The 10,528-nt window shown below is 42.6% G+C and overlaps 1 protein-coding gene across 1 annotated transcript in view; it reads left to right on the top strand.

The window, feature by feature from the left end:
• Positions 1 to 1,355: 1,355 nt before the first annotated feature.
• The window catches only part of nfatc1 (nuclear factor of activated T cells 1), a 77,135-nt gene continuing 67,962 nt past the window's right edge, over positions 1,356 to 10,528 (top strand). The window contains exons 1-3 of the mRNA XM_041809516.1: positions 1,356 to 1,762; positions 4,794 to 5,841; positions 8,507 to 8,666. Of these exons, the coding sequence (XP_041665450.1) occupies positions 1,744 to 1,762; positions 4,794 to 5,841; positions 8,507 to 8,666 (1,227 nt within the window). The 5' untranslated portion in view covers positions 1,356 to 1,743. The remainder of the gene's footprint in view (positions 1,763 to 4,793; positions 5,842 to 8,506; positions 8,667 to 10,528) is intronic.

The following is a 10,528-nucleotide window of genomic DNA, read 5'->3' as shown; positions in this document are numbered from 1 at the left end:
CCTCCATAACATCTCATCGGCAGGTCCAGCTCCTTTGTGCCATCCTGCATCCCTTATCTCCACGTCCAAGTCATCTCATCAGTGTCTGGGTCAAGCTCCTCAGAAGTTCGCTGCTCTGTCCATTCCTTATCTTATACTTCTTCTACCATCATTGCCACCAGTATCTAGACTCAGTAAAGAAGGGTATCCTGTCTGCCTCACTATTAACCTTGCAAAGCAGATAGATAGGCCCGTTTCCTTGTTTCTCGATGGCGAATCCAACTTGCAAAGCTCCCATCTGGACAGTTTGGGGCCGGTTAGAAAGTGACAGGACCAATCAATAACAAGGGGCAGTACTTTCAGGTGCAGCAGAGTCGTTAAGTAAACAAGCAGCAGCAAGAGCTGGTGCAGTTACGGAGGAAGAGATTAGCATGGATGCTGCTAAAGCGCCAGTTTTATCAGAACTTGACGACATTTCTTCGTTAAAAGAAGATCAAAGAACAGCAGTGAGTTGTTTTCTTTTCAAAAACGACAAAAATCGAGTACTTACATGTCAATAGTCGCCATGTTTCGTTATTCCTCAGGATGATTGATAACGGCTAAGTCATGTGCTTTGTTGCTCTGATTGGCCCATAGAGATGTGAAGGACATAACGTTCACCCAATCACACTCCGAGGATTTTTCAAAGCCTCTGCCTTTTCTCAAACGTTTCCTATTGAAGCTTTCCCAGATGGATGTCTGGCGGGTCAGGTTACCTCACTTTCCCTTCCGACCTAAAAGCTCTGAGGAGACATGAAGGAGCCCTCTTCAGGGACATCCTGAAGACAGCTTTTCACTGCTGCTAGGTGTTCATTTTACTCTGCTTACCCTCTCAACATGGCTTATCTGCTTTAATTTCTAAAACCCAGTTGAATTAAGGGCTTTTCGTTTCTTTACTTAAGAATGTCATGATCTTTTCCTATTTTGAGTCATGAGTTCTTCATTTTTAACACGTTTTGTTTGGCCTCCCAAGCACAGATTGTCCTTTTTTCCAACAATTTATCTTGTTTATACCAGTTTTAGTGTTTAATTCCACTGAGAAATATGGTCCCTTTAGCTCTGGTTTTACTGGAATATCTCTGGCAGGCGCTGCTAAGGATATTTTTTTCAACCCTTATAGGTTTGCCTTTTTCTCCCCCGTGGCGAGGCTTATTCGCCGTCAGGTTTCACTGCCAGCTCCACTAATTGGCCTCCTATGCCTGTGGAAACCCCAGTGTGAGCGAGGGATCTCCGTTGGACCCATCTGGCTGTAGCTGCGTCACAGTGTGAAGGGGCGGTGCGCCGCAGCTGAGGTGATCCCCCACTTTAAAAGCGCAGAAGTCCTGAGTGCGCCGGAGCAGTGCGTCACAAGCGAGCCAGCAGAGCCAGGATCCCCCGACACAGAGTCCGGCTTCTTCAAACAGCTACGCCAATAACTCCAGAAGAGAACACGCCTGCCTTTTTTTATCAGCTCATTCCACGTGTTTTTCATATTTGACGCACGGCTCTCAGATATCTCCATTTTGGATGCGACTTTTTCCCTCTTTGAAGTAGCAACAGCTGTTTTTTTACTTTATAAGATCTCTTTCTCGTTGTTTGTTTGCGGTGATAGAACAAAAGAGGATCCTGAGCAACAGCTGGGGACTATATCAACTTCGCTATATGGATACTGAGTCGCTGCCATCTGCAGCTGCTAACAGAGTTTGATCTCAGATCTCAGACGCTGATCTGTGCGTAAAGACGAAAATGAAATCAGCCGAAGAGGGTAAGTTTGGCTTTAATTTACCACTTTACTCTTAAGGTGACATTTCATCAACTTTGCATCCTTTTCGGATTAAAAATGTGACTCAAAGCGGTGATGCTTTATTAAATCGAGCTCCTTGAGCACTTAACGCCCAGTTGGATGTCTGTAACCAGCACAGTGCTTCAGTATTAAAGCAGTGGTGTTCAAATGTAGTTTGTGCCCCTCCCTGCTGATTTGAAAAAAGTGGGAGTGGTTCCCAAGAGCCACTCATGACTAAAAAGTGCTCCCAAAATAGTCCAAGTAGAGCCTGCATGTGCTAATGACTGACATGGCATTGTGGTGTGTATTTGATGGCGCTGCCCCTCAGGCTACCTGTCAGGATGTTAGCTAATTCACAGCAGTCTAATTATAGAAAACAAACATGTCAGTGCTACTGTGTCACACACCACAAGCAGCTTTAAATGTAAGCATCATTTTCTTTTATTACAAGGACTCATATGGTGCAGCACTGATGTCATAGTCTTTATGGAGGGGCCCCTAATTCTGCTTAATTTACAGCAGACAGGAGCTGCGGTGACTGCAGGCTTGTCTGACTGCAGCAGCCCTCTCATGTCTGTATCAATGCTCCCCACTGTGGTCACATTCAGCCAGCCTCATGCAGCATGTAACCACAAGTCCTGCCCCCCCCCCCTTCTCCTCTTCTCTGCCCCTGCTTGTGACCTCAGACAGGCAGAGTTTCATATGACCCAGCGGGAGTGTTGGCACAGAGCTTCTTCAAAGCTGGGTACAGCATGCACCTTTACAGCATGCAAATAAACAATTCACCTCCCTCCACTGTTGACGTTTGATGGCTGTTGGAACATGAAACCCTCCAACAAAAGCATCACTGTGTGTTTTCATTATGTTGCAGTTTATGGGCTACAGCATGTGCATTAAGTCGCATGAATCTGGCAAAGTGGAGTGGAAAATGAAATCACCTGTGTTTGCCTTTGGTTATTTTTAGACTGGAGTTATTTTGGCTCATTCAGTCATGTCTCTCACCTTTGCTTTGTTTAGTTTAAGTAAGTTGAAGATGATTTGAGGTAGCTCTCAACTGGTCTAGCATCAGGACCCATCACCATCTCCGGAATGACTGATCACTACCCAGATTTCTTAAATATTAATCATAACCATTGTTGATGAAAAATGGTGCAGTTTTTTCAGGACGAAACAAAAAGATGGAGGCATTTCCTTCAAAATAAAAGCACATCATAGACTTTTTAACACATTTTTTTACAGGCACAAATCTGTGAGCCACTGACAATGGTTTTACAACCTACTTCTGGGTCCTGGTTCCCCCAGTTGAGAACCAAGGGTTTGGGGGATGCATGCAGAAAGTATTCATATCCCCTTCACGTTTTCCTTTTTTTTTTTGTTGCAGCTGCAGTTAAAAAAAACAAAAAAAAACTTTTTCTCTTTAATCTACACTCAGTACCCCATAATGCCAAAGTAAAAACAGAAGTTTAGAAATTTCTGCAAATTTATAAAAAGTGAAAAGCTGAAATATTAAATTGACACAAGTATTCAGACCCTTTGCAAAACACTTAAAATGTGTCTGAGGTTCCTCCCATTTCTCTTGATCGCTGCTGAGATGTTTCTACACCTTGATTAGAGTTCACCTGGTGTAAATTGATTTAATTGGACATGGTTTAACAAGGCACACACCTCTCTATAGAAAGCCTCACTGCTTACAATGCATGTCAGAAAAAAACCTGACCTGAAGGACTCTTAGAATGTGAAACCAAGGTTGATCTATTTGACCTCAACTCCAAACATTATATCCAGGAAAACCATGCATGACTCATCACCTGCCCAATACCATCCTAACAGTAAAGCATGGTGGTGGCAGCATCATGCTGTGGGGGTGTTTCTCAGCAGAAAAGACTGGGAGACTGGTCAGGGTTGAGGGAAAGCTGGAGCAAAGTAGCGATATTCTTAATTAAAACCTTTTCACAGCTCTGAGGACCTCAGAGTGGGCCAAAGGTTCCCCTTCTGACATGACAATGACCCTAGGCACAAAAACCAAGTCAACACAAGTGTGGCTCAGGGGCAAGCCCTAACTTGAACTCCGTTAAAATCTATGGAGAGACCTGATAATGACTGCCCATTCAACCTGACTGAACTTGAGACAGTTTGCATAGAAAAATGCAGAAAATCATCCAATCCAGGTGTGCAAAGCTTGTTGCAGAAATTTCTAAAATTCCCTGTTCAATTTGTCATGATGGGATACTGAGTGTAGATTAATGAAAATAAAAAAGAGTTTTTTCTACTGTAGCGTCAGACTGCAACATAAAACTGAAAAATTGAAGGAGGTCTGAATACTTTTGTATATGCACTGTGTTTAACAGGGATCCCCTAAAGCCTTGGTCTTTGGATCCTTGGTTAGGACCCAAAAGTAGGTTGGAAAACCATTTTCAGAGGGTCACAGATGTGTGCCTGGAAAAATGTGGATCTGAATATTTTCTGAATGCTCTGTGAAGTGTTAGGTTTTAAGTTACTTTGCAACAGGAAAAAGTCAGCATAGTTTCAGCTACCAATTAATTTTGCCACTGGTTAATCTGGAGGTCATTTGAGGTGAATGAAGTGTCAACAATATTCTAAAATTGTAAAAAAAATTGCATTACAGTTTCCCAGAACCCCATAGTTGTGCTTTTCTTCCATCTAAAACCCCCAAATCTCCCATTACATAATGTCAAAGGCAGAAAATCTTGATTTTTAACACGCTGGAACAAGCAAATGTTTGACAATTTTGCTCACAAATCATCAAAACCATTGAAAAACAACCTTAAAAGTTGGCTTTTTTCTTTTAATGGATAAATTAACTGTTTGCTGGCCTGAAAGCCAAGTCCACACTAGTAGGCGTGCTGTTTTCCCATTGTTGGCCTACAAACATCAGCTTTTGTAGTGCTTATAAGACCCAGATCCAGTGTGTGCGTATCCATCTCTGTAAGGCAGCTGTGAATGTGTGTTTGGGCATTCTCATTTAGTCACGGCCATTCTGTTTGCATTCCAGATGCGTATGGCTTCACGCCAAATGTCAGCCTCTCCCTCCCACTGGGCAACCCTTGTCTTCCCTCTCAGTACCACAGCCTCCAAACCAGCCCAACTATATCCGTCTCCGTCTCAGAGCCTCACAGTTATGACACCCAGGATGACATGAGAGCGACAGGATACTATTCAACCTCAGGTGTCCGACCAAATGGAGCCCCGACCCTGGAGAGCCCGCGGATTGAGATCACAGCCTATGGTCAGTTTCCCGAGGATGAAGTTGAAGAGAGCAGCCTTCCTATTGCCAAGCGGGTCAACTCCATTGTAACGCTGACCCTCCCCAATGCAGATGGTTACCGAGACCCCAGCTGCCTAAGTCCGGCTAGCAGCATTTCGTCTCGCAGCTGCCACTCTGAGGCTTCTTCTTATGAATCAAACTTTTCCTACAACTACGACAACTCGCCCCAGAACTCCCCCTGGCAGTCGCCGTCAGTGTCCCCAAAGGGCTCCACCCTCACCCTCCCAGGAGAGGGCTGCACCTCTGCCGGCTCCCCTCGCCACTCCCCTTCAACGTCCCCTCGCACAAGTGTGACAGATGACAACTGGCTGGGCCAGCGAGGCTCAAGACCCAACTCCCCTTGTGGTGCGAAGAGGAAGTACAGCTACAACGGCAGTGGGGCATCACAAAAGCACTACACATACTCTCCCAACCACTCTCCAGGACTGTCCCCGCAGACCTCACCTCGACTCAGTGTTACTGAAGAGACCTGGCTACCAAACACCAACCAGTACACCAACTCAGCCATCCTGGCAGCCATTAACGCCTTGACCACAGATGGAGTTGTTGACCTTGGGGAGGGGATCCCCACTAAGGCCCGGAAAACCAGCCTGGAGAACATCCCAACAGTCAGTCTTAAGGTCGAGCCTGGAGGAGAGGAGTTAAGTCCAGGAGAGCTCTGTCTGGATGACCATTCGTCAAACCGCCTGCCATTAAAGAAGGAAGGTTACTGTAGTGGGTTCCTGGATGTACCACAACACCCCTACTCCTGGTCCAAGCCAAAGCAGTATGTCAGGTAAGCAAGGAAAGTTAGATAATTTGAACTGTTCTAACTCATGGATTCGAATGTACTCCTTAGGCCTGATTTGAGGCTCTGCATTGAAGGTACACCGTAGGAATGCGTGCAGTTAGTCCACCAATGCTCAACAGCCCAATGTAAACAATGGTGAATTGATAGCACAGATAGCATCTTGTAGAAATAGAACAGTTTATCACTATTTTAATCAAGAAAATGGGGATACAATTGTACATAGACTGTGTTATACTCACATATAACTGAAGCTTTGATTAACGATATTCAGCACAGGAGAGCGGAGGTTGAAGAGGACCACCAATATTGGCACTGCTGAGAGTGGTCTGGCTGCAGACCGTACATCTAAGACGGCGTCTATTTCAGGATGGAAATACACGCTAAAACTTTCTAAACTAGAAAAGCACTCGGAAAGTGCAGACCTCCGCCATTAGCCCTATTTCCCAATAGTACAGAATCCTTTAAAAAAATTCCTGGATCCAGACGGTGATCCGGATCACTCCCAAAATCTAATGAGTTCGTCCTTATGCCATTTCTGACCTATCCTGAAAATTTCATCAAAATCCTTCCATGACTTTTTGAGTTATGTTGCTAACAAACAAACTAACAAACAAATGAACAAACCCTGCCGATCACATAACCTCCTTAGTGGAGGTAATGAAATTGAATTAAATGTCTGTTTAGGGTTAGGGTAATGGTTTAGGTAACATTAGGATACCAAAGGTTAAAACTTAAAAACCTAACCAACAAAACCTGATAGCAAAACTTTGAATAAAGCCCAGTAAACAGTCTGCTTACAGGTAAAAATGTTTGTCCTCCATGACAACATTCTAGCACAAATGTAGCTCTGTAAGTCCATTAGCTGCATTAGCTAATTAGATAACATATCTTTGTAGCTAACAAAGCTACATAGCGACATTATTTAAGTAGCTACCTTATCTTTAGCTACATTAGCAAAAGCTCACATTAATAAAGCTAAGTTAGCTACAGTGGCTTATTAGGTAACATTAACTACACAGCTAGTGTAGCTATGTTAGCTTTAGCTAAAGCTAACAAAGCAAGGGCGAGCCATTGTCCTGGTTTGACCTCTGATCTTTTTCTGTTTTTTGTTTTTGTTGTTTTGTTTTTTTCAAGTGTTGCTTAGTCTTTAGTGTTTGCAATGTGGTTATTTCATGAATGAAACAGCCAGACTTTGTTTCTGCATAAAGTTAATAATTTTTTAGGCAAATTAGGGCACTTCCACTCTGAAAACGACAGTCTGCAGTCAGACTGTCTTACTAAAATTAGCCACATTCTACAAAGCAAATTTACACTGATTACTAACTAATGCAATAATCGGTCTTTGAGAAATTCTGCTCAGTTTTGACTGTTTTCTTGGTGTTTTCTTGCCCAGTGGGGGTTATGCAGACACCTTAAAAAATGCCACATGCCTTTCCTTATCCATGATTCTCTATTTGGCCAAACAAGCACAAAAATTACCCCATCTTCTGCCTCTGCTAGCACAGCACCTGTATGTTCACTTTCCTCTCATGCCTCCCTCCTTTTATTCTATCATGCAACTGCAGTTTAAGTGACTGCTGCTCAGTATTCATCATCCTCATCTCCAACATAATGCACTTAGTTTCAGCTGTAATGGTTTCCTTCAGTGACGGGACCAGGAACTGGTGATGTAGCAGATTTGGCACTGTGAGGGTGCTAGCATGCCATCTGCTAGCTAGTTAACATGCTATTAGCATGGTGTCTCATTACAATCAAGCACAAGGCATTGAAGGCCATTTAAGTTCATTTTCTTTGAGTAAATAATGTTTAAATAAAACATGAGTTCAGATATTTAATAGTGGGTAAAAATAACTTTCAAATTGAAATAATAATCACCTAACATTTGCAGTTCTCCATTTAAAAAGAAGTGTTAAGAGAGAAAAGAGGCAGTTAAACTTGTGTCACTTCCACCAAGTATAAAATAGCACTTATTGTGTACCTTATTAAAGCCCACTACGGTTAAGTATGATAACAGAAACCTGTGATTTTTAGCACACTACAGGCTTGTTAGCTTGATGCTAGTATTAAGGAAGTTACAATTAATGACAGGCCAACAGAATTACAATTGCAGATATGCCATTTGCAAAAGCTGGTTGCCTGAAGGAATTTAGCCTAAATGATCAGAAATTCAAGGGATTGTTGACAAGACATCTAGCCCATTAACACGATGGAAGTGAATGTAAGAGGATGCTACAGTGCTCAAGCTGTAAAAAGATAAGCCTATTTAGAGATATTTTATGCTTTAATTATGACTATCTCATTAGGTTTATGCTGTGGTTTCCACTTAAATTAATATTAGTTGTCCATGGATATGGGCACTAGAATATATCAGTGTAAAAAGAGAAAATGGTTTGAGTGTTTTTTAATTATTCAGACATAAAAATGAACAGATTTTGAACCGTTTTTACAACTTAACACACTTTATTTGCATGGACTCCCTGCACATTGACAGAAAGTGGGCTTGAAAACTTGAAATTCGACTTCTCATTTATCTGAGGGTTTGGCACACCCCGTGTACATTCTGCACATTCTACATTGATAAGTGTGTCTAAAATAAACGCTCCTCCCTTCCCGTTAAGTTGACATGTTGGATATGTTTTTACACCGACAGCCCATCCTTGCCAGCTCTCGACTGGCAGCTGCCGTCCAGCTCGGGGCCGTACAGCCTGCAGATAGAGGTGCAGCCCAAGTCCCACCACAGAGCCCACTACGAGACAGAGGGCAGCAGGGGAGCAGTGAAGGCCCTGGCAGGAGGACACCCTATCGTTCAGGTCTGCTAAACCATCTAGTTTTTAACCCTACTCAAAACCTGCTATCTGCTCTTACCTTCCTTATAATCTGCCATGTAAATAATCCATCATAACATTACCTGACAGAAAAAATCCTTTTTGAAAATGAGGACATATTTTGCACATCATAATCCCACAGCCATATTATGCAACCCTCCTAGGATCTCAAACCTCATATTGAGAACCCTTGGCCCGTCTGCTTGGTTTCCTGTGATGATTAGACCAACATACGGTACAGCTATTAGACTGGTTTCACTCCTGCCTCTTACCTCGTCACTTCTCACCTAAACGCCCCCTCCTTGTTGTTTTTTTACCTCCTGTGTTAAAATAGATTGGTGCGACATGTGTTCAGCTGTTATGTTATTCAGAGATGTCAGATTTTTGAATGGAATACCATAGGTATGCTATTAGACAGACCAGTCCACTCAGTCAGTTCCTGTCCAGACGTGGGTGATTCAGAATTTTCCATTACGTTCTCCAGCAGTGCAACGCAGACACTTACAAAGTGAGGTAGCATGGCCAGTAAGAGCTTAGTCATGAGCTTTAACCACAGCTCTGGTGGTCGAGTTTAAGTAAAAGAAAATGTGGACAACTGCAGATATGTTTTGGTTAGAAACCCATCTGGTCCCCCGACCATTACTCCACACTGCTGACCTCAGTCTCTGAATAAATAAAAGGCCTGCAGCAAGGAGTCGACACAGTCAGCGCTGAGCTGAGCTGTCAGTGTAATTAATACCATTTGAGTTTTATTAATGCATTACAATAATTCTACATGTCTACCAGACATCCGTCACATTTGGGGCTGAGTTTTCTGTGTTTGCCTTTCAGTTCTGATAAAAATGTAGTTCAGGCATGAGAAGTTCTTTCTAACTGCCACAGAGGAGCAGTTAGCTAATCGTGCTCTTTAACTTGAGTAGGGAAGGCTGACATATCATAGCCACCTTTTTTGGACAAATTGTGGACCGGCTTCAAAACTGACTCAAAGTAAATGAGTCGGATAAGTGCGTTACAAGCAGAAAGTGTCAAAGATAGGCTTCCCACTTAATCATAGCCTAGTATTTAACCTATTGTCCCTACAAAAATCAGCTAGCAAGAAAGTGTTGCATGGAATAAAAAGTCTAAACTACCAAACACAAAAACCATCTACCACATAAGGGAGCTGGGTTTTATGTGTTTTCAGTTTTGATATTAATATATTTTTTGGGCTATGAACTTTTAAGGCCAGCATTGACCAGCATCAAACCAGAGCTTACCAGCATCAAACCAGTCTAGACAATGATTTTACAAGCACTGACCACCGTCCAACCTACATAGACCATTATTTCACAAGCATTAACCCAGCATCACAACAACCTAGACTGTCATTTAACCAGCTGACCAACATCAAACAAACAAAAAACAATATTAAACCAGCACTGAACAGCATCATACCAGAGCTAACCAGCATCAAACCAGCATTAAATTAACAACTACAAGAATTAAACCAACATACACCAGCACCAAACCAACATAGACCAGCATCGAACCAACATAGACCATCATTTTATTGGCTGATGAGCATCAAATAGCATAAAACTAACTTCTACAAGCATTAAACCAAAAAAGACGAGCACCAAACCAACAAAAACCAGCATCAAACCAACATAGACCAGCATCAAACCAATATAGACCAGCATCAAACCAACATAGACCATCATTTTACTGGCTGACCAGCATTACACCAATATAGACCAGCATTAAACCAATATAGACCAGCATCAAACCAATATAGATCAGCATCAAACCAACATAGATCAGCATCAAACCAACAGACCAGCATCAAACCAATATATATTAGCATAAGA

This window comes from Cheilinus undulatus, linkage group 16, assembly GCF_018320785.1.
Source record: "Cheilinus undulatus linkage group 16, ASM1832078v1, whole genome shotgun sequence".
Lineage (NCBI taxonomy): Eukaryota > Metazoa > Chordata > Actinopteri > Labriformes > Labridae > Cheilinus > Cheilinus undulatus.
This window is presented reverse-complemented; position numbering and strand designations above follow the sequence as displayed.